The sequence below is a fragment of the Anguilla rostrata genome, chromosome 16 (assembly GCF_018555375.3).
Source record: "Anguilla rostrata isolate EN2019 chromosome 16, ASM1855537v3, whole genome shotgun sequence".
Lineage (NCBI taxonomy): Eukaryota > Metazoa > Chordata > Actinopteri > Anguilliformes > Anguillidae > Anguilla > Anguilla rostrata.
Window position 1 is genome coordinate 32,899,034 of NC_057948.1, and position 23,711 is coordinate 32,922,744.

Consider the following 23,711-nt stretch of genomic DNA (forward strand, 5'->3'; position numbering starts at 1 on the left):
ACCCAGCTGGATCAGCAGTAAGCGGATGGTATATCACCTGTGTACCTGGCTCTGGACAAGAGTGTCTGCTAAATGATGAAATGCAGAACGAGGTGTGTGTGTGTGATCTGTTTCCAGGGCGACGAGGAGGCCAGTCTGGGATTACCCATCAGCCCCTTCATGGATCGCTCGTCCCCCCAGCTGGCCCGGCTGCAGGAGTCCTTCATCACGCACATCGTCGGCCCCCTCTGCAACTCGTACGACGCCGCCGGGCTGTTGCCGGGGCACTGGATCGACGACGCGCGCTCCGAAGATGACGAGGAGGAGGAGGAGGAAGAGGTGGACGGAGAGGAAGAGGAGATTGAAACCGAGGATGACGAGCTGGAGGAGGGGATCCAACCAAGTAAGAAACGGAACGGGGATCTTGAGTAAATCTGCACCAGTAATGTGCGCTCATACACACACTAGTGCTGGTTTGGGTGTTGCTGGGGCTCTCTGGGGTAACATACCCTCATACACACATTAGTGCTGGTTATCACTGGGGCATTTGGGGCATTGTGGGGGCCCTCTGGGGTAACTTTACTCATACACACGTTAGTGCTGGTTACTGCTGGGGCAGTTGGGGTGTGTTTTTGGGGGGCCCTCTGGGGTGACGTGCTGCGTGCGTTTCTCCCCGCAGAAAGGGGAAACCGCAGACGGCTGTTCTGCAACATCATGCAGCACCTGACCGAGAACCACAAGGTGTGGAAGAAGACCATCGAGGAAGAGGAGAAGAGCAAAGAGGCGAACAAGCCGCAGCAGAGCCAGGCGCCGGCCGAGAGCCCCGCCCTGGCCGCGCCCTCCGACGACATCCAGGTCATCCAGGAGGAGGCCGAGGAGGAGGAGCAGCAGCAGCGTCCGTAGCGGGAGGAAGAGGAAGGGGCCGTGGCAGGAAGATGGGCTTGGACACGGGCGGGGCGGGATCTGACGAACGGGGGTGGGCAGGGGGATGGCAAGGGAAACCCCCCCCCCCCCCCCCCCGTGCCCCCACAGCCCTGAACTGAATCCCCACTCTCCTCACACGCGCACGTGCTGGGACGCCCCGCCCCGCCCCACACTATGACTCCTCACTGTGCCGACCCCCCCACGCCCCACGCCCCACGCCCCCCACCCCACCCCCACCCCCACCCCCGCGTCTCCCGGTAAAATAAAGGCCTTATTACTGTGAGAAGACTCCCATGCACTTTGACCCAATGGAAGAAGGGAAGGAGAGAGCGGAGGAAAAAAAAAGGAGAGTACAGTATACTGCAGAGGGGAGGAAGGGGTGGGCTCTCCCCGGTTTAGCGCCCCCTAGCTGCGACGCTGCCTTCATGGAAGCAAATGCCCGCTGAACTTTTCTGTGAGGTACTATGAACGATGAAAAAAAAAAAACTTTATTTATACAAATAATTAACCCCTTTGGAGAAAAAAAAAAAAAGACAGCAACACAGAATGGATTGTCACCAGACTTTAACCAAAGTGAACAGTTTTCAGACGTTGAAAGATGAAGGTGTTTCTGGAGCTCGCTCAGGCTCAGTGTAGCAAATAAAAAACTGAAATATAGGAGCATATAGATTTCAAAGGTGCCTGTCTGACCACTGTACTGAGCTCTGGAGTCTGGCCTGTATTGGCTGTGTTTCTGTCCCACCCCCCTGTGCCGTCCCGTCCCCCCCCCTATCCCCAATCCCTCACCCCCCCTGACCCCGCTGGGGACACTAAACACTGTATCCTGGACTGTCCTTGGACGGTGCGCAAGTGCTGTGGTTGTACACTGAAAGGAGACGATTCGCCGATTCGTCCTTTTCCCACAATGCCTATCACTCGTTCGTACGTCCGGACCTGTTCGTTTCGTTTGGGGTTTCTCTCTCTCTCTCTCTCTCTCTGCGTGATTTGTCTTTCTTTCTTTCAGGAACGCACAGCGGCCAATTTAACTAAAGTTACTCCGTTAAAAAAGAAAAGAAAAAAAAGAAAAAACAGCCCGTTGTTGTGTACCACAAAGCATAAAGAACAGGAAAACTGTTCCAACAAAGGGATGTTGTTCCTTTTTTAATTTTGATATATATATTTTTTCACTGTTACTCAGGATTCACATTTAGATTTATAGTTTTTTTTGTGTTTTTTTTTTTTTTTTTTTTTGCAAGAGTTCAGCTCATGATGAAGTCATAATGATTTCAGACACTCTTGTAAGTAAAAGAAATCTATATATCAGTGATTGGAACCGTTTTTACTCCTTGTACGAACAATGCGTTTTAGCAATTAAAAGACACCTCTGCGATCGAGTCGGACCTGTAGTGGGTTTCATGTGATTGGGTCATGTGATTGGGTCATGTGATTAGGCCCACGTTACGCACCTTCTGCACACCTGTGTTCAGGATGCTGTCGAACTGCCTACGGATTGGACAGGCAGAAATGCCACTCAAGGTGTAGTGTCTGAAGAGGCAGCAACTCACGTGTTGAATAAACAAGATGACTCAAATGCAAAAGCATTGCAGTGACTTTTTGTTGATTTTTTTTGTATACTTCAGCACATTGGATTTGAAATACAGCAGTGAATATAAATTGCAGACTGTCCACTTTAATCTGAGGGTATGTACATCCATATCAGGTGATTCATGCACGAATTATAGCCCTTTTTATATACACCCCCCCCCCCCATTTCTCTCCGTAATTCCCCCTTAGGCCTGACACAGCTGAATCAGTCACACTCTGCGTTTGCCACTCCGTGCCCATTACTCTAGTAACGGACATCTGGGACATTTTGCCAGAGTTGTCACAAGTGTCCGTGTTTGCCTCTGGGAGTCTGACTTGACAGTTTTCGCAGTCCTGTCGTTGACCCGGGATGGACCAATGAGCAGGTGGCATCCCGTCCAACCTCCGCCTTGGGGCTTTGTGTTGGTTGACTGGTTTCCATGGTTTCCTACGCTTCGGACACGTGTGACTGGCAGAGAGGAGGCTCGGGCCGTGCCCCCCCCCATCATTAGAGAGTTGCAAGACTGAAATTGGCTGTCCCCATGGAAACCACAGATTCCTAAAAAAAAAAAAAAAACTTGACTCACCAGGTCGGGAGGAAGCCATTCCTCACCTGAAACTGGAGTGATTTAGGCCCAAATGCTAAAAGAAACACCTACAGACCTTCTGTCACACCATAGAGTAAATTCCTTGGTGGGAATTCCAGCTTGGTTCCAACTGGTCTAGCTGGCTTGAAGCTGGTTTGGAGATGGTCAAGCTGGCACGCTGGTAGGCCAGCTTGGCACAGACATTTAGACCATCACCAAATTCCAGACGGTATCCAGCTGGAGCGAAGCTGGTTCCAGCTAGATTTCGTCACCAAATTCCAGCTGGAATTCCACCAGGGTGCTGAAATTTTAGGAATCATGTGCTGATGGTGGAGATGGATTTAATTAATTAATATTGAATCCTTTTGAAGGCCCCCACCCCCCTCCGCACACCTTTAAGAAACCTCTTGGTTACAAGCGCAGTTCTCTAGTCTAGCCCTTATTTACACTATAGCAGTGGTGCATGACTCCAGTCCTGGAGGACCTGCCTGTGTGCTGATCCAGTTACCTCTGACAGCTCTGTGTTCCACACTGGCTCACTCCTGCACAGCAAAAATCTTTAGTATACACCTGCTGTCTGCAGGCTGTAAACTGGTGCTTATACAAATGGCAGATCAAGATATGATTGTGCCAATTCAATAATTTAGAGCAGAAGAAGGACACAATCCTGAAACGGATCAGCCCTTGTTGTTTACCACTGTACTAAGATACTCATGTGTAATATTTGCCTTTTGGTCATGAGCTGCGCATTATGTTAACTATATGAAGTAAAAAATATTCACCTGTTCATCTAAAAAAGGCTGCAGTACAAACAGCTTTCCATGGTACTACAGCTCCAAGCCATGCTTAAAATATCCCTAAAATAGGCCTTACAGCAGTGACTGTGATCATGCTGTACACTTTTAGGTTCTTCAGTGTCTCCTGCTGGCGGTTTTTGTTTCCACCAACCATCAGGAACCAGGCCCTGTTTCATGAAGCAGGATTACTGAGCTGGCCGGATAACTGCACTGAGTAAAACCCGCAATGCTCCCAGATCCGGAACATGGACTGAAGTAGGCTATGTTCCCGGGTTTTCCCTCAGGTTACAAGCCCAGTTCCTTAACCGTTATACTACACTGCCACCCTCCTCCTCCTTTCTGTCATTTTTTGTTGTTGACATTCTTCAATTTCTTCATTGTTTGCATAGCCTGCTTTTTAGCTTTGAGTCCCTGTACACAAACACACGCACACACAATGTGATTGACACCAACACGTTTCTACATTCACTTTCTGAATTATTTTGGGTATGTGAGCACAGTGTGCATTTATATCCCCCGATGAGCCATATGTAGCTGGGACTAGAGGCCAAGATGAGCCACTGACTGAGAGCATAATACGCACAGAAACATCGTACACTTCAAGAAAAATAGTACACTTACACACGTTCAATTACCACATCGAACCGAACAGGAAGCAGGAAACAGATTTCACCAGAACCAAAGGTAGCAGGAAATGAATCTCACAAGAACCAAACAGATGACAGGAAACTAATTTCACAAACTGTATATACTTCCTTTTGCAGGTGCTTTACAAGGAGAATGAGTTGAGAGTAGAGTTCCGTCATTGGGGTCACTTATATTTCACATACAGGCCATTTGTACAGCTTGTAATTAACTGAAGTAATTCAGGTTAAGTACCTTGCTGAGGAGTACAACAGCCATTCCCCAACGACTATACTACACTGGTGAATGATCAACACCCATTCCCTAACACCTGTGCCACACTGCTGAGCGATGAACAGCAACACGCAGATCTGCTCAGGAAAGGGACACGTTGTACGTAAAATCCCGTATTTTCGTCATATTCGGCATCTCCGCGTCAGCGCAGAGGGTACTGTGCCCGCACCGTACGCCAGATGAAGCAGGAACACGGATGTTTTTCAGCGTCAATATAAACCTAATTATCTGACTGCGTGGGCGTAGTTTGTGGAAAGGGGAGACTGCATACACGCCAGCCCTCCAGGAAGTGAGTCCGCCCGCCCCTGCCTCGCTCAACGCGACTGCTTTTCAAACTTTGTTCCGGGGACACAGTGCGTAGGCTGGTTCGCATCACCGCCAATATCTCGATCTATCACAGTTGTCTAAATTTTGTACTTTCACTTACTCCAGCTTTGGATGAAGTGAGTGAAAGTAGATTTGGCTCATTCCTCTGTCACTGTATTCTTCCTTTTTTAATACCAATTGTTCCGTTTCAGTGAGCACCTTTTCAAGCTAGCCTATTAGGGCCCCAATGATTTTAGCTGCCAGTCCATAACGGAATCTATTTCAACATTCCTTTCTAAACAAATCATGTGTCATACAGCACACTTACTGTACAGAAAATGAAACCATTATTTGATCTGATTAAAAATCCCAGCCTAGGATTTGAATATGGAATATTTAGCCTACTCTTTGTGGCAGACACAGCTATTTCTGTCTTGATGTGGGCTTAAGATGGAAATTCGTTGTTCACTTGACAGCTACAGGTCTAATTTAGAACAATTAACAGCTCATTACTATTCAGAGTTGCAAATTGCAGTTGACATGAGAGCCAGCATACCATAAGATCAAGTTTGAATACCCCCAGCTCTACCAGAGCAACTGATGAGTCTGTTTTATAGATTTTAACCGGCGTTTGATAGGAATGGGTGACGGAGTGGACGCAAATCCATACAACGATCTTATGGTAAGAATAACGATTTCAGTTTCCGGTAACCTTTTGTGATTAAGGCCAAAGCCGTCTTCTTGACATATGTTAGCTAATACAGGCTAATCCCTTCCTCAATCTCTCAGTGCTGTGCAGTTGTGGGGGGCTGGCCTGCCAAGGCGTACGTCATCCCAATCTTATATGGACCGGAATCTATGTGAGCCTACTGTCGTATTATCCAAATAAGCGACCTTCTGAAGTTACACACTCCTTCCAAAGAAATGTCTAGGGCTAGATTTCTTCCTTTTGTCTTCAGAATCAGTCTCTCTCTCTCTCCCTTTGTCTGTCTGTCTGTCTGTCTGTCTCTCTCTCTCTCTCTCTCTCTCTGTTTTTTGTTCCTGCCTGTTCCTGTTATGTGTGTTCTGTTAGTTTGTGTAGAGTGTGTGCTGTGCTCCCTACCTACTCTGCACAGCATCTTGGGGTCTGTGAAAACACATTATTATTATTATTATTATTATTACAGTACCTAAAACACGTCATTAATTTAGCGCAAGCAACTGAATTTTGCCAATCTGAAAGCAATTTTGCTGAAGTAAGACATGTAAAAAGGACATATATTTTGCCTTTTATGCCAGCCCACTTGCAGACTAGACAGGCGATTCACATTTGGCTTCAACGCAATGACTTTCTGCTGAAATACAGTTTAGATCAATGTTCAATTAAAAGGCTCAATCGAGCCTGACGGAGAGAGCTCATCTGGAACTAAAGCCAGCCCAGACATCCACTGGGAGCTGGTTTTGTGAAACACTGAGTTTCTATAAATATTATGGGATAGAATCCAAGATGATCAGCAGTGATTGAACCCCTGAAACCGGTCCAAGACTCCTCAGGCCCAGTTTCTCATAGACATTTAAGGAAATTGGGTCTGTCTGTTTCCATGGCAAACACCTCTGAGTTATATACTTTCTCTTGTGGGGTTCCGATTGTGGTACAGATTGTTATAGTATGGTAACATAAGAACAGTGAAGAGGCCATTCAGTCCATCTTCTATAGTAATTCTTGTCATTGAATTGATTCCCAATTTTTTTTTTAGTAATTGGGGATTTAATTCAGGACTCAATTCAGTTCCCAGGATTTGCAAACTTTTAGCAGGAAAAAAAAAAGAATGAAGAAGAATTTGCCTACAGCATTGAGAGAATCCAGCACAGCGTCAAATGGGATTTGACCTGACAAGCTGTTTTGTACATTGACAACTCTCAGTAAAACAACAAAAACAAAAAAAAATCCCAGTACAGAATTTACCATTTCAACCTCACTCATTTATGGTGCTGACAGACCTGACAGACTGAAAGTCTTTATTAGGCCCTGTTATGAATTCCATAGCCCCTAATGAAACCCCCTCCTTTGTCCAGGGCCATGCAGTCACACATACGTGTGTGATGTGGTCTAAGTTTCTGAGGCACAGAGATGATACCACTCCTCACTAACAGAGAAGCTGATTATAAACCATTTAATTCCATGACCCCCCCAAAGTCCTGGGACGGGCACGCTAAGTAGTCCTGTTTGCTTTTTCGAAGAGCCCATAAATATGCCCCCCCCCCACCCCCCCCCCGGCCTCTCGTGCTGACGGCTCTCTCAGCGTTTTTGGGAGGAAACAGGAAGCTCTTGCACTCCGCAGCTGTTCAAACCTTTCGCCTCGCTGCCATAATGGATCACCTGCCTGCCCGGGACGGGGGCAGACTGAAGTGTGTGTGCGCACGCTAAGTGTGTGTGCGCAGGCTAGGTGTGTGTGCGCACGCTAGGTGTGTGTGTGCAGGCTAGGTGGATGCGCACGCTAGGTGTGTGTGCGCAGGCTAGGTGTGTGTACGCACAGTAAGTATGTGTGCGCACGCTAGGTGTGTGTGTGTAGGCTAAGTGTGTGTGTACGCAAAGTAAGTATGTGTGCGCACGCTAGGTGTGTGTACGCACAGTAAGTATGTGTGCGCACGCTAGGTGTGCGTGTGCAGGCTAGGTGGATGCGCACGCTAGGTGTGTGTGCGCACGCTAGGTGTGTGTACGCACGGTAAGTATGTGTGCGCACGCTAGGTGTGTGTGTGCAGGCTAAGTGTGTGTGTGCAGGCTAGGTGGATGCGCACGCTAGGTGTGTGTGTGCAGGCTAAGTGTGTGCGTGTGCTAGGTGGGTGCGCACGCTAGGTGCGTCAGCAGCTGGCCAAACTCTCTCTCACTCACAGTTGCATGCGCTGATCGAGTCCAGAAACTGGCTGAGCACGCCGGACCCAGAGTTTAAACCAAACGATTAATTACCCCCACCCGTTAGGCGGTGTGATTAGTGTTCCCATTTTCCATTAGCCACCACCCGTGTGCATTTGTATTTTTGGGGGAAGAGGGCCTTCCATAAATTGTAATAATGAACGATATGCAACTTTTCAATTCAATTAACTTTTTCAATGAAGTATCATCAAATTTATGGCATACACCATGATATGCAACCATTCAGTTCTATTAACTTTTTCAATGAAATATCACCAAATTAATGACATAGACCACTTGATTTAAGTTATACTTTGTAGGTCTTCTCTTGTGACTATCCACCTACGAGTTTAAATGTGCTTTGTATCGTGATGTTTGATGTTGTCTGATCTGTTTAACAGAAAGATTTAGACGCTTGTGGCTAACTAACACTGCATAATAAAATTTAAGTGTGAAATCTGCTCTGATAGTGTGTATGTTGTCCTCACTGGACTCATTTAAACTCCTCAGGTGCGTTCTGATACCTGACACACTGGAGTTCTTCAGGTGCGTTCTGATACCCGACACACTGGAGTTCTTCAGGTGCGTTCTGATACCCGACACACTGGAGTTCCTCAGGTGCGTTCTGATACCCGACACACTGGAGTTCCTCAGGTATGTTCCGATACCTGACACACTGGAGTTCTTCAGGTGCGTTCTGATACCCGACACACTGGAGTTCTTCAGGTGCGTTCTGATACCCGACACACTGGAGTTCCTCAGGTGCGTTCTGATACCCGACACACTGGAGTTCTTCAGGTGCGTTCTGATACCCGACACACTGGAGTTCCTCAGGTGCGTTCTGATACCCGACACACTGGAGTTCTTCAGGTGCGTTCTGATACCCGACACACTGGAGTTCCTCAGGTGCGTTCTGATACCCGACACACTGGAGTTCCTCAGGTGCGTTCTGATACCCGACACACTGGAGTTCCTCAGGTATGTTCCGCTACCTGACACACTGGCCAGCACTGCTCACTTCTGCTCTCATTAACGAATATCCGCATTTCCATAAAACTCCAATTAAGCCCAACGGTGTCTCTGCACAGTCTAAGCACAGACTCCTTCATGCTCTGTACATTTAAGAGTACAGAACCCGAACCCCCCCCCCGGGGCTTCAGAAGATGAAATCATTAGCCGGCCGTCTGCTGTCATAACTAACGCAACGGTGGGCGAGCCCAGCAGCAGCAGTAGCAGCAGCAGATAGATATGAAAGGTTAGCGTATTGACTCAGGACATCCTGGCTTCCGGAAAAGACACGCTGGACGGGGCGTAGGGTTTTTGTCAGTTTATTTTGGGGTGGGGGCAGGGGGTGGGGGGGCAGGGGTTGGGGGGGTTGGTTCATCTTTAGTTTTCTGTCTGGTCCTGCTTTGGCTGTGTGAACCTGGGGAGTTGGTAAACTGCGTAGTGGGGTAAGGGGGCTCTTTTTTGAGTGGCACCCCCCTCCTCGCTTCCCTGCTCCGCTGTGGTTTTCGGGGAGGCGGCGGTGGGGGGGGGGATATGGGGGAGTGGGGCGGTGGACGTTTGGGGGGTTGGGGGGCCAGAGCCCCCCCCGGCGCTGTCCAATCGTGGTGATTCACCAGTTCTGTCGCTCGCCTGGCGCACGCTGGTCAATAGCACTAAAAGGCTCGTCCGCAGCTAATGGGTCTCCACGGTGACGCAGGGGGGAGCCTCGCCGGCCAGCACGCTTTACCGCGCTTCCCTAATGAAAGGGGGGCGGCGGGGTGGGGGGGGGGGGGGGGGAATTAGGCAATGCCGCACGACAAACGGCACCCTAATTGGTTCTGAAAAAGCGCCCGCATTACTGTCAGACGCTCCATCGACTTCCCTCAAAGGCCACTTCGAGAGAGAGAGAGAGAGAAGGCTGGGCTGGGGGAAGCTGTCTGACCTCCTGGGAGTATTAATATTGATACGCACAGTCATTATTAAACCAACAGTTAAGAGAGCTATTAATGTTTCATTTGGTTCGTGCGCATTTAAAGGAGCATGCTGCTGTTTTAAAAAAACAAGCTTATTATACAATACTGTTAATATAAATGTGCATGATGATATATGAAATAATAATTAAATAATAATGATAATGATATCTAGTACTTCTGCTACTGCAACTACAATAATAATAATAATATAATAATAATAATCATAATAATAATAATAAGACAAAGAAGAAGAACAACAAAGATGACGACAAAAACAACAACCATATTCTTTCAGATTAAAAGTCAACATTTACTGCATTCAACCAATGTAGGAATACATGAGTCTAGCTTCCCATTATTACAAATGGTTGAAATGAAGAATCCCTATGGATAAACGATCCTGAAATGAAATGCCTCAGAATTATTGATTGTTAGAAAATCCTACATATTCCACATGTTCACTTAGCAGCAGTATTATAAAATCAAATATATGACAATTCAACAGTTAATTTTCCAAACAAAAATCCCCTCTCACTTCATAACAAACCATAATTTTATGCTGTATTTTTAAATTTGGATATATTTATCTTATCTCCATTACCGCAATCAGATAAAATAATTATGTTTTTACGTTATGTATTTATATTGCAGTACTTAATTCTGCTTATGGTATTTCTATTGCAGTATTTAATTCCGCTTTATGTATTTCCATTGCTGTGTTCAATTCTGCTAAATATGTTCTGCCTGAAATGCTTGCTGATCCACTCTAACCCCCCCCCCAACCCACCCTGCCAACAATTCTAGAGAAATATGAGGCTGACAGCATGCAATGCTCATCTTTGCACACTAGATGGCTCTGCTAGCAAGTTATGTGCCAGGGCTTATTGATTTGGCATTTGAAAAATAGCGGCAACAGTACATTTTTAGAACCCTATAAAATATTTATTGCTGAGGATGGTTTCCGTTCATCTGATTTGCCCCCCCCCTCCCAACCCCCCCTCACCCCCTTGTTTAATTAATGACCTCAATGCAAATTCAGATAGCAAATGGTCCGAGTGACTGGTGGATTTTGTGAATGGAGCACTTAGTGACTTGGGAATGACGTAGTTGGAGTGCAGCATTCCTTATTTGTGTGCCAGATCCAAGGGATGGCCTCTGATTGGCTGGCTGGTGGAGCAGAGCTCTGCCATTGGCAGACGGGATACAATTAAACACCTACACGGTCAATACACAAACCCTTGTGGCGGATATATAGAGTTGTGCCTTGTGGAAGCACGCAGCAGAAGCAAGAGTTAGTCTACGAGTTTAAATAAGTCGACTTTACTATTTTTTTTTTCGTTTGGAAGGAAGATTTCATACTGCAGGTGAGTTGATTTTTTAAAACTGGATTTCCATGGGGTTCTGGTGTATTCTTATGTGAGCCCTTGGTAGATTCCTTCACCGTGTGAATGAGAACTTCAGCAGGTTCTGTGAGACGTATTGGAACAGTGCAGTGAAATAATGATGATGGGACAAGGGCAAGTAGCTCAAGTAGCTCAGTGCATAGCCCGTATCAGTGGTCTTTTTTTAGTGTGTGGAGTGGGGTAGGTGCAGTTTGGGGTACGTGTGGTGTGGGGTGGGGTGTGGGATGGGGTAAGTGTGGTGGGGTAGGTGCAATGTGGAGTAGGTGTGGGGTGGAATAGGTGCAGTTTGGGGTAGGTGTGGTGTGAGGTGGAGTAGGTGAAATTTGGGATATGTGTGGTGTGGGGTAGGTGCATTTTAGGGTAGGTACAGTGTGGGGTAGGTGCAGTTTGGGGTGTGTGCAGTTTGTGGTAGGTATAGTTTGGGGTAGGTGCAGTTTGGGGTATGTTTGGTACAGTATGGGGTAAATACAATGTGGGGTATGTGTGGTACAGTATGGGATATGTACAGTGTGGGGTAGGTACACTATGGGGTAGGTGCAGTTTGGGGTATGTATGGTACAGTTTAGGGTAGTTACAAGATGGGGTAGGTGCAGTGTGTGGTACAGTAAGGGGGAGGTGCAGTTTGGAGGAGGTTCAGTGTGGGGTAGTTGCAGTCTGGGGGAGGTGCAGAGTGGGGTATGTGTTCTACAGTAAGGGGGAGGTGCAGGATGGGGTAGGTGCAGTTTGGGGTATGTGTGGTACAGTATGAAGTAGGTGCAGTTTGGAGGAGGTTCAGTGTGGGGTAGTTGCAGTCTGGGGGAGGTGCAGAGTGGGGTATGTGTTCTACAGTAAGGGGGAGGTGCAGAGTGAGATGGAGAGATTGTGCGTCTCCAGATAGAGCAGGAGGCAGAAGCTCATTACGCTAATGCACTGGGTCCCAGGAGAGAGCTGGTCCCCCCACATCCTCCCGCTAGCCCGCTAGCCCGCTAACCCGCTCCTGCGGTATGAATGGACGGCGTGGGACTGGACTCTCTCCAGACCACACCTCCCCCCCTCTGTGGGGGGTGGGAGCTTTCCCCGGCACTGTTTCCGAAAATCTCCAGTCTCAGATCTGCGTTGAGAGGGACTACAGAACGGGAGTATTAGAGCTTTGGCACTGGGGGGGGGTGGAGGGAGTGGGGGGGTCTCTTACCGTATCGTGCAGAATGGGGGTATGTGTGAGAGTGGTGTTGGGGCTCCCCAAATCTTCCTCACAACAGAGTTGAATGCTGGGTGTTCAGACTTAATTACACCGCCTCTGTAGAGGTGGTCTGTACAGGTGGCTGCACTGCCTCTGTACAGGTGGCTACACTGTCTCTACAGCTGGTCTGTACAGGTGATCACACCACCTCTGTACCGGTGGTCTATACAGGTGGACTCACTGCCTCAGTACAGGTAGTCTGTACAGGTAGTTACACTGCCTCAGTACAGGTGCTAACATTGCCTCAGTACAGGTGGTCTGTACAGGTGGTCACACTGTCTCTGTACAGGTGGTCTGTACAGGTGGACTCACTGCCTCAGTACAGGTGGTCTGCACAGGCAGACACACTGTCTCTGTACAGGTGGTCTGTACAGGTGGTCACACTGCCTCTGTACAGGTGAACTGTACAGGTGGCTACACTGTCTCTGTACAGGTGGTCTGTACAGGTGGTCACACTGCCTCTGTACAGGTGGTCTGTACAGGTGGTCACACTGCCTCAGTACAGGTGGTCTGCACAGGTGGTTAGCCCTCACAGGCAGGGAAGTGGACATTCTGCAGTCAGCCCTCTGGGTCTCGGAGTCTGTGGAACTGATGGAGACAATCTCTTCCGCAGGAAACCATGGTAATGCTGAAGATCTCCGCCTTCCTCGTTGCCTACGCCTTGGTCGTGTGTCAGATGTACAGTTCACAAGCAGCGCCCGTCAGGTAAGACCGACATGCCACGGACGGACGGACGGACGGACGGACGGACATACTGATCCCAGACAGACAGAAAGACAGACAGACAGACAGACAGCAGTCAACAGACAAGTTAGAGAAAGAATCTCTTCTGTTGTTTTCCACACTTTCACCATCAAGAACAATATGATAGTAATCTGTGGAACGGGATTGGATTTTGTCTGTGTGCTGTAATGTTATAAACAGGACTGGATTCGGGTGTGTGCTGTAATGCTGTAAACAGGATCGGATTCGGCTGTGTGCTGTAATGCTGTAAACAGGATCGGATTCGGCTGTGTGCTGTAATGCTGTGAACGGGATCGGATTCGGCTGTGTGCTGTAATTTAAATAGGATCGGATTCGGCTGTGTGCTGTAGTGCTGTAAACAGGATCGGATTCGGCTGTGTGCTGTAATGCTGTAAACAGGATCGGATTCGGCTGTGTGCTGTAATGCTGTAAACAGGATCGGATTCGGCTGTGTGCTGTAATTTAAATAGGATCGGATTCGGCTGTGTGCTGTAGTGCTGTAAACAGGATCGGATTCGGCTGTGTGCTGTAACGCTGTAAACAGGATCGGATTCGGCTGTGTGCTGTAGTGTAAATAGGATCGGATTCGGCTGTGTGCTGTAGTGTAAATAGGATCGGATTCGGCTGTGTGCTGTAATGCTGTAATACTCAACAGAGCAAATGTTCTGACACACGTTTCATCCACACCGCACGGTCCGTCTCCAGGCAGCTGCACAGTGCCCAGGTGCCACCTGTCCTGTCATTAAAACACCTTTTCCTCATTTCAGCTGATTAGGTTAAAAGATTTACTCTATTTTTCTGTACAAGTGGAGAAAAAAACGAAAACATAAAGAAGATTGCAGTTGCATTTGCAGAATTAAAAAATTCCACTCACGCAATGCGGAAGGGGGGGGGGGGGGGGGGGTAAGGGGGGTTATAATATTGAGGAAAAGGGCAGATTGAGTACACCGCATTCTGTACCAGCTCAATATTAATCTCGTCATAAATTTGAACTTGGCCCCCCGTCAGTTTTTTTTTAAACGGAGTACTTTTAGCAGATTGTTTTTTTTTTTGGTGCTGGCCAGGGACCCTCCTAGTGCGCAGACTAGGAAACGAACAGAAACAGTCTTTTCTGCTCGGGCGGCGTTGTGACTGTCCCCGTCCGCCCGCAGACCCGGCATGGAGGCCATGACGGACCGCGTCGCGCTCACAGACTACGAGGCGCGGAGGCTACTCAACGCCATCGTCAAGGAGTTCGTCCAGGTGACGGCCGAGGAGCTGGCGCAGCAGGCGGGCGACGGAAACAGGTAACGAGCCGTTTTCTGCGCCGCGCTCACCTTTCTGACGCCTTTTGGTCTGATGTCTGAGAATCCAGGCAGGCGGTCAGCTGAAGGATCTTGGGTTGGTTTTTCTCGTACTTCTGTACGTCGCTTTGGATAAAAGCGTCCGCTAAATAAGTGCAATGTAATGAAATGGATGAAATGTGTTGGAGCTGTTACAGCTTTCAATATCAGATGCATTAGTAATTTTTAAAAAAAATCTTATTGCCAAGCTCTACTGGCTCTTAGATTCTAACCCCTGGATGTGGATTCTGCAAGGTTCAGACCCTGTTGGGCAGTAAGAGAGCCCTTCGACGGTTTGGTTAGGGTGCAGGGGGACACGCTCTCAGAAATCGGCCCCAGAACGAGACCCAAACTCAGTAACTCTCTGCCGCGGTCGCCCCGTTTCCTGCATGGATCAGTTCTGTTTATTTGTTCCTTTAACGAGCTCCGCAGCCTGCATTGCCTGCAGAGCGTGAGAACGCCCCGGGGGAACAGAGTGCATGATGGGAGTTAGAGCGAGGAGAACACATGCATGACAGCAGCAGTACACAGACATCACGGTGTGTGTGTGCGTGTGTGTGTATGTGTGTGTGTGTGTGTGTGTGTGTGCGCGTGTGTGTATGTGTGCGCGTGTGTGTGTATGTGTGTGTGCGTGTGTGTGTGTGTATGTGTGTGTGTGTGTGCGTGTGTGTGTGGGGGGGGCAATATGGTCAGGGGGGCATGACTAATGCTGAGAATGAGGGGGGGCATGGTGCCTGATCCTCCTTTCCCTGAATATGCATCTGAAGACGACTGAAAGGATGCATTGGTTTTGTTTATTGGAAAGTGCATGAGGGAAAGGAGGGTGCTAACATGGGGGTGTGGGGGGAGGGAGGGGGTGACGCATGTACCTGCATGTCTCTGGTGCTGTGAGCTGGTCTCTGCATGTTCTGCCCCCCCCTCCCCCTCCCCCTCCCCACCCTGCAGTCCGGACATACCCGTTTCCAAACGCTGCTCCAACCTGAGCACGTGTGTGCTGGGAAAGCTGTCGCAGGACCTGCACAGGATGCAGGCGTACCCCCGCACCGACGTGGGGGCCGGGACGCCCGGGAGGAGGCGGAGCCTGCTGAGGGAGCGCGGGCGCTACGGCAGTGACGGGGAGGCGCTCCGCACCGTCTAACCCCCTCCTCTTCCCTCTCTCCTCCCCCTCCCCTCCTCCTCTCCCCCTCTCTCTCATCTTCCTCCTCCCTCCTCCTCTTCCTCTCTCTCCTCTTCCTCATTCTCTCTCCTCTCCTCCTCTCCTCTTCCTCCTCCTCTTCATCCTCCCCCTCCTCCTCTTCCGCCTTCTTCTCCTCCTCCTCCTCCTCCTCCCCCTCTTCCTCATCTTCCTCCTTCTCCTTTCTCCCTCATCATCATCTTCCTCTTCCTCACCCTCCTCCTCTTCCTGCTCTTCCTCCTACTCCTCCTTCTCCCCCTGGTCTTCCTCCCCCCGTCCTCCTCCTCCGGTTCTGATTTGAAATCTTTGTTGCATGCGTATCCTGCCTGCTTGATGGATAGAAAAGCCTTGATTGCAATACACCCCACCTCCTAATTTTTTTCTGTTAGCTTTAATCCCATTCTTTTCCACTGCGAATGACAATCACAATTCTGTTTGAAAAAGCAAACCAAAATGATTCAAACAGATTATTCAAGAATTTCAGACAATTTATCCTACTCTGTATACTGTTTCTATATTATATTTATATATAATATTATATATGTATATAATGCCTTTTAAAAATACCTGAAACAAAACCCCACAATAAGGTAATGAGATTCCATTGATAAATGCTTCTTTCATGCATAACTATGTTTCTTGTGTAATAAACATATTTTTCTACTGGGAAACATTTTTTTTCTCTTTTATCCAAGCTCTTCAAACACAGCGATGAACGAGGCTCTTAAATTGTGCCATTTTCTCCTTTCATAATTTAGAATATACTGAATATAACCAGTACCATTCAAACGTGCCTTTTTATTGAGATAAACTGACCTTAGGTGTACATCATCAGCAAATTCCGAGAAGTATCCCAGGTAAGATTTTAAAACGAGCTGCAACAGTTTGAACTGACGGAGCATTAGGTAATTGCAAGAATAAGTAATGATATGTTGCATTTGGATCGGTAAATAAAAGTTTGATGTTTTTTGGCTGGTTTTTTGGCGTGCTGTGTGAGTGCTTTGCTGCGCCCGGGGGGCGGGGGGGGGGGTGTGCGGGGTACGCCCGACGCGCTCTTCTCACCGCTCCTCCTCTTCCTCGCGAAGCAGCGTGACGGCGCAGAAGAGGGCCTGTAACACAGCCACCTGCGTGACCCACCGCCTGGCGGACTTCCTCAGCCGGTCGGGGGGCATGGGCAGCAGCAGCTTCGTGCCCACCAACGTGGGCTCCAAGGCCTTCGGCCGGCGGAAGCGGGAGAGCCAGATGTGAGCGCCCCCTGCTGACCGGCAGGAGCGAGGGTGAGCGCCGCTGCTTCTGCCTTACACTGCTCTCTCCGTCTCACTCTCTCTCTCTCTCTCTCTCCATCTCACTGCTCTCTCCGTCTCACTCTCTCTCTCTCTCTCTCTCTCCATCTCACTGCTCTCTCCGTCTCACCCTCTCTCTCTCTCTCTCCATCTCACTCTCTCTCTCTCTCCATCTCACTGCTCTCTCCGTCTCACTCTCTCCATCTCACTCCATCTCTCTCCCCCTGCTGTCTCTGTCACTCTCTCCCCCTGCTTTCTCAGTCTCACTCTCTCTCTCTTTCTCCATCTCACTGCTCTCTCCGTCTCTCTCTCTCTCTCTCTCTCTCTCCATCTCACTCTCTCTCTCTCTCCATCTCACTGCTCTCTCCGTCTCACTCTCTCCATCTCTCGCCATCTCTCTCCCCCTGCTCTCTCTGTCACTCTCTCCCCCTGCTTTCTCAGTCTCAGTCTGTCTCTCTCTCCATCTCACTCCGTTGCTCTCTCCATCTCTCTCCTCTATATCCCTCTCTTTCTGTCTCCCTCCATCCCTCTCTCTGTCTCTCTCCCTGTTTCACTCATTATTGTTCTATCACTCACGTGCTCACTGTCCGCTGCTCGCTATCCATTGCTGTCTCTCCATCTCTGTACATCTCTCTGTCTTTTCCCCTCTCCAGCACTCTCTCTATCACCCTCTCTCACCCTCCCTCGCTCTCTCTCTCTGTTTTACTCTATTGTCGTACTGTATCTCCATTCTCTGTGTGTCTCTGGCTGTCCTTGAGTCTCTCTCCCTCTCTCGCACACTCTCCCGCTCTCTCTCTCTCTCTCTCTCTCTGTTTTACTCTACTGCTGTATTGTATCTCTGCTCTCTCTCTCTGTGTCTCTGGCTCCCCTTGAATCTCTCTCTCTCAGCACCTGTTTCACTCTACAGCAGACTCCCCTGTGTGAGCCAACACAAAGAGCTTACTGCCAGCAGCACTGTGCATGCCACAAAGACCTGCATTAATCTATTAGTGTCCCCTGTCATTCATCTCCTTTACAAGTTCAGCAAATGCTACAAATCCTAAGAATTAAATTATGGTAAAGTATGGTATCTGTAGCAGCCATATACATATCTCTATATGCTGACCTGCCACTTTCTTTTTCACCCCACCCCTCTCTTCTCTTGTAGAGACTGATCCTTCTCAACACAACAGCCTCACCTTTATTTTGGGGAAAAGGAACCCTGTGTCCCATCTACAAACCTCCTTCTCCATAGAAGAATGGCCTTCACACCACAAGACCGAATTATTGCATCTTCCTAGTGTTATGAATTTTATTTATTTATAATTTTGCTTAAGTGAACAAGACAAAAAAATACCTTTTATTCTGTATATTATTAACAGATAATCACATCAGTTCTTAAAAAAAAAAAAAACATTCATTTTTACAGAGGCAAAATCTATTTGAAATGCGAAAAAGAAAGAATCCTGCGCTGGTTATGTCCTGTCTCCTGTTTTTTGGCATAGAGCACATCTGTACCATGTGACCCACGCTCCGTACGCATCTGAAGCAGCGCACGCGGTAACTCGGGGACGACATTAAACTCCTGCCTGCAGAGGCATTGCTGTTAATGACTGTGTCTCGTGCCTTGATGTAAAATCACTTTACATGACATGATTGTATAGTATGTTTAAGGCTTAAAGAAGCTGAACGACTCCTGAACATAACGTTGTAACAATTGTGAATTTCAGCAAGATTAAAAATGTATTTTAGATACATTTGGGTTGGGATACTTGTTTTTTTTTACATGAAGAGAAGTTAAGTGACCGGATCCGTGTGGTTCTTGTCAGAATCCGACGATCGACGTCACTGTCAGTGACACGCGCTGCACACCCACCTTCTCCAAATTCTGTCTCTTCCCCGCGTGAAAGAAAGAGCTCTTACCGTGACCTGACATGCCTTGCTCGCTTGCTGTGCGGAAGCGGGAAAATATATACTGGCCATTCTATTTTTCCAGTAATGGACCAGTCTGTCACCGAGCTTGAAGGAAAGTATAATGCTTTTGGGGGTAGGTGGGTCTAATGTTTCTGCTATAAAAAAAACTGTTGGGAGATTTTCCCAATGCATTCTTATTTCACTTGAACGGGGAAAGATCGGTTTAATGGCATAGCAGCATAAAACTGTCAATTACTCCAAATGCCCCCTCTGAATACAGTAAAACGTTCGCTGTTAAATAAATTAATACAGAGTACTTTTAACTCTAATAAAGTAAATGTGGTCCCTGTTGAACTCACACAAACTCTGTTAGTGTTGAATTAACGCGGGACATTTTACAGTGAGTATGAGTAACACTACGAGAGGGAATGAGTCTGATATTATTAATAATATATTTAAAAGATATATTTTTCAGCCTGCTTAATTGGCTAAACTTCAGTTGGTATTGAAATGAAAAAGAAAGAAGAACGTTTACTACTTATCGCATCACATCGCAAACTGATACCTATTTTTCTCATCCACAGCACACCGCTGCATTCGCAAACATTACACTTTCGAAAATGTTAATTATGGACCGAATGTATAATCAGTGGAAATATTTTCAATATGCACTCATTAAAATAATAATTCTACAAAGCAGCCAGAACAGGCTACAGACGGAAATGCAATGTATTCATTTCAAAACCATCACAATTTTATCTGCAATTGTTGTTGGTTTATTTCCGGCGATAGCCAACTGAGCCAAGATGTATGACATTTGAAGACGTGAATATGCGTGTCCGAAAGTCAACGATTAAAATAATTTAACACTTCAGGTGAATGTCAACATTAATAAGGTCCCGACACGATCTGAAGGAGATCTTTATCAGACATCAAAGTGGACAAATTCAAAGACTAACCACGGTATGTTGCATAGTTGTAGCCTATATGAGATAACTTGGTGTTCAGTTTTGAGGTGTTCACACACATTACATTACAATTTACATTAAAGTACCCTAAATTAATATCAGCATTTAAAGTCCCCTAAAATAGTCCGTAGGTTGCGAAGCATTTCCAATCTGTCCAGGTTAAGGAATGAAGGCTATAACTAATAGGCTACTGACAAATTATATGTCAACAACAGTTCATATCTGTTATATTTCCTTTAATCATCTCGGTTTTCGTGTCCTTTGAATGTTTCGTTTATTTTTGGATATTGGTTGCCACTGTTCATTTAGTAAATCAATATAAGATGTATTATATTTTTCATCAGATTACACAACACCACCCTGAACACCGCATAATTTGTCTTTTGAATGAGCTTTGGACTTTCAAATAGTTAGTATGAATATTTAAATTCAATAAATTAAACACATTCGCAGTCTCATGTTGAAGAAAGTTTGTCCTTTGCCGTGGGCTCATCGATTACAAAGACTGTAACAAAATTCAACACTCCGGCGCACCGTAGTTCCGAAGCGTCGAAACGTCTACTAAAACAATTTTTACAACTCACCGACAGATGGCGATGTACCCGTCTCTGTATACAATAGTTTTGAACGTCTTAAAGTTAAACTTCTCAGTCTAGATTTTCAAAGTCCCGTTAGTCTCTATGAAACAGTATCTTCAGATAAAGTAGGCTATGCAGATTCAAATGTAACTTAATCCCAAATTTAACTTTATGCGCACCATCGACTCTTGTAGACGTTTGAGGAAGTTAGTGAACCCAGAAAGCATTTTCAACTTTAACTATTTTGAATCGTGCCTGGAACGTTTGTAAGTTTTTCGACACAAACGATAATATATTTACGTTCATGCAAATGTACATTTGTCTCGCTGCTGGCGAATGGTTCAGTGAACAGTCAGGAAAAACATACATTTAAGATATTTCCAACATTTCCTTTTCACTTGAAAAGGCGCGCGCCATGCACGAGTCGTATATCAGAACGATTGTTTCAACCACCTGTTTTGTGATACAACTCTAGACCGTGAACGTGGACACTATACGTCATATGCATTTCGGGGAGAGAGTCTACTCGTACTCGTATTATATTCCCCCATCTCCGTCTGATGGATTGTGTCTTTTTCCCCCCCCACTCAGTTAGAGTTTTTAAATCCTGAAATCCTCCAGGACTAAAACTACGTTGCATCGAACCGGGGTGAGTGATAGTCTCAGCCCGAGAGAGGAGGTAGGCTACTCTGAGTGACGAAATACGAAGTGTGGGTCGTGTGAATTAAATTGTTTGTTCGTTCAGCGAAATGTTCCTATTCAAATTCCTGCTAACGCACGCACTTACGGATGCTTTTATTTTGCCCGATTGTGAGTAGCCTAACTGATACTGTAGCCTAGTGTTGACAAACACTGGTTGTGTAATACATTTGAGTTTTTAGACGTTCAAAGGCGTTATTTTGTTTTTTTATTCGAAAAAGAAGTAAACAGACAGCGTGTGTCGCACATAGGACTAAATTGATTACCGGCAACTTCGAGCGGCAGTGACGCTAATTGGCGGGTGTACTGTGACGCAGTGGGAACTGCAGAATGGTCATTATAGTTTGAGCAATGTAACACGCGTCAGAATTCACTAGAAACGTCAGAGAAGAAAATCCACAAATTTAGCTGGAAACATTTCTTTGAACGTGTGTGTGTGGGGTGGATGGATGGATGGATAATAAAAACAAATGTACACACTGTATAATATTTGTTACTAACTAATGCAGTCGCGTAGGCACTGAGTTAAATCCCCTCACCGCCCATTTCGGCTTTGAGTGAACATGGACCTGGTCCAGTGTTTTTAAATATGGTAGCTTATTTATAGTTCTCTTTTCATATCTTTATCCAAGAGACCAGTACGGCGATGTGAATGGACAGCTTATTTTCAGCCTTGTTTGCTGGAGAATTTCAGAACTGGGACGTCCTGTGAGTGGAACCACTCTTCCGTTTGTTGGCGCAGTGAAAAAGTCATCCTTTCTCACCCCGTTTAAGTTTTTTGTTGTTTTTTTTTTTGTGTGTTGTTTTTCCAGTCCTTTTCTCTCACCAGTGCGCTCTGTGCTATGTCTGGGAGTTCAGTCTATGGCTGGAGTCTTGGATCACGCTGGAATTTGAATGGAAAGTTTTCTTGGACAAGCTAAGGAACCCCCTTCCCCCCGCCCCTTCCCCCCTCCCCTCCCCTCCCCATACAGTATTCCGATAATTGTATGGTCTGGGAGCCGGCAGCAGTGGAGGGAAGTTTGTGTCTGCTGCAGCAGCGAGCTGAGCCGCCAGTGAGCAGAGCAGCAGAGCCGCTTTAATCACGTGCAGCTGGGGCTCATTTGCTTATTTGAGTTTCTAAAAAAAAAAAAAAAATGTCATTGTACCCAGAGAGAGAGAGAACCAAGCTGAGAACTCCTCAAACCAGAGAGAGAGAGAGAGAGGTGCTTGCAGCCCCCCAAGAAACGCACCGCAGACTAATTAATCAGACGAGCATATGGGACGCAGCACAGTGGAGTCATGTGTTCTGCGCTCTCTCTCTCTCTCTCCCTCTCCCTCTAACTCAAACCACCCGGCACACGCTGGCTTTCTTTCTTCCTCTCTCTCTCTCTTTTTCTCTTTTTCTTTCTCTCTTTCTTCTCTCTCCTGCTGCTCAGCTTCTTCTGCCGAGACTCAAGTGAAACGAGACCCTGGAAAATTTCTGCGGTGAGCTTAGGGTTCAGGAATAAAATCACCCCCACACCCTCCCCCAGACTGCGTCCTTTGCCTTGTGAAAGCGTACCCCCCCCCCCCCCACACACACACACCCCCACACCCCCAGTGACCAGGGAGGAAACGGCAGTTTGGGTGCCACACAAATGCGGTTTGGTTTTTGCTGTGACGGCACTTTTGCAGTGGAAGTGCACCCTCCCCTCGTGCCCCCTTAACCCCCCCCCCCCCTTAACCCCCCCCCCCCCCCCCCATGCCGCCCCCTGACTTTTTTTACACATCTGGATTTCAGTTCCACGTTTATTTATGTGGTCCGTGTTGTTTTGCGGGACTCGTTTACTTTGCACTGCCAGCAATTTTAAGCCCCCGTTCTTCTGACGGGGCCCGCAATTACAGTTTCGCCAAAAAACCGGTCGTCCTGCGCAATTACACGCCCGGCCACGGGACCACAGAGCCGCGCAGACCCGGCCGGCCGCTCGCGCGGCGGACAGAAATAGAATAGTTTCGCGTCTGTTTGGACCGCAGCCCGGCTGAAACTGTGCCTCCGCCGCCTGGATGACAGAGGGGCTGTGGGGTTCACTCCGAAGCGAGGGAAAGAAAAAAGAGAAAAAGGGGAAAAAAAAGAAAATCCTGAGGTCGCTTTAGACTTTAAGAAAACTCCAGTGTGCTAAAAAGAAATCAGTCCGGTTCGGCGGGGGGAGATAACTCACGCCACGCCGCGCCGCGACACGCTACGCTAGTTCTCGGCGGCGCTGCGATGAGACGCGTCGGAGCGCTAAAACTCTGAGACTGCCGACTCGATTGGCCGGGGCTTCCTGGTAAGTCTTGAGAGAAATTCCTGAATTGTCTGGGCTGTCTGGGTCGCTTGTTTACGTCCAGCCAGTCCTCCAGCACTTGTGTGCGGGTCTCTGCAGTGTAGGAGCTGAGCGCTGGACCACCAGTATACAATGTATGGTGGTGCAGATCTCTAACAGCCTGCTGAAATTCTCTTGCTGGGATAAACTAACTTGTTTGGAGTGTTGTTGTGTGCAGGAGC

General features: G+C 47.4%; 3 protein-coding genes and 1 long non-coding RNA gene across 14 annotated transcripts in view; 3 read left to right on the top strand and 1 right to left on the bottom strand.

Moving 5' to 3' along the window:
* Window positions 1–2,480, top strand: part of LOC135241946 (cGMP-inhibited 3',5'-cyclic phosphodiesterase 3B-like) — a 54,322-nt gene extending 51,842 nt beyond the window's left edge. For all 3 annotated transcript variants that reach the window (XM_064312746.1, XM_064312747.1, XM_064312748.1), the window contains exons 15-16: window positions 118–382; window positions 659–2,480. In XM_064312746.1, the coding sequence (XP_064168816.1) occupies window positions 118–382; window positions 659–882 (489 nt within the window). In that variant the 3' untranslated portion in view covers window positions 883–2,480. The remainder of the gene's footprint in view (window positions 1–117; window positions 383–658) is intronic.
* Window positions 2,481–2,489: 9 nt separating this feature from the next.
* LOC135241953 (uncharacterized) lies at window positions 2,490–4,609 on the bottom strand. The gene is made up of 2 exons (XR_010326180.1): window positions 4,472–4,609; window positions 2,490–3,025 (listed from the first exon to the last, which is right to left on the bottom strand). It is a non-coding gene; the product is annotated as an uncharacterized LOC135241953 (long non-coding RNA).
* Window positions 4,360–18,801, top strand: LOC135241951 (calcitonin gene-related peptide-like). 5 transcript variants are annotated; one of them, XM_064312757.1, is made up of 5 exons: window positions 5,272–5,756; window positions 13,161–13,252; window positions 14,443–14,577; window positions 16,873–17,064; window positions 18,218–18,801. In XM_064312757.1, the coding sequence occupies exons 1-4, from the start codon at window positions 5,715–5,717 to the stop codon at window positions 17,033–17,035; spliced, it is 432 nt and encodes a 143-aa protein (XP_064168827.1). In that variant the 5' UTR covers window positions 5,272–5,714; the 3' UTR covers window positions 17,036–17,064; window positions 18,218–18,801. The 5 variants fall into 5 exon arrangements, with proteins under 5 accessions (XP_064168829.1, XP_064168827.1, XP_064168830.1 ...); XM_064312760.1 differs by lacking the exons at window positions 16,873–17,064; window positions 18,218–18,801 and adding exons at window positions 5,864–5,934; window positions 15,559–15,764; XM_064312759.1 differs by lacking the exons at window positions 5,272–5,756; window positions 16,873–17,064; window positions 18,218–18,801 and adding exons at window positions 4,360–5,057; window positions 15,559–15,764.
* Window positions 18,802–20,539: 1,738 nt separating this feature from the next.
* Window positions 20,540–23,711, top strand: part of LOC135242038 (protein inscuteable homolog) — a 62,307-nt gene continuing 59,135 nt past the window's right edge. Inside the window, exons 1-2 of one of the 5 annotated variants that reach the window (XM_064312913.1) lie at window positions 20,540–20,775; window positions 21,101–21,188. The gene's annotated coding sequence lies outside the window, so the exon portion shown is untranslated. Of the gene's footprint in view, window positions 20,776–21,100; window positions 21,189–21,862; window positions 21,917–23,165; window positions 23,494–23,711 lie in introns of those variants that run through there. The other 4 variants (XM_064312914.1, XM_064312915.1, XM_064312916.1 and 1 more) reach the window with 4 other exon arrangements.

Excerpts from the sequence above, each read along its gene's own strand:
- LOC135241951 (XM_064312756.1), top strand. The coding sequence starts at position 5,715 with ATGGGTGACGGAGTGGACGCAAATCCATACAACGATCTTATG. Across the intron at positions 13,253-14,442 it reads TCACAAGCAGCGCCCGTCAG|ACCCGGCATGGAGGCCATGA; the intron begins GTAAGACCGACA and ends GTCCGCCCGCAG. Across the intron at positions 14,578-15,558 it reads CAGGCGGGCGACGGAAACAG|TCCGGACATACCCGTTTCCA; the intron begins GTAACGAGCCGT and ends CCCACCCTGCAG.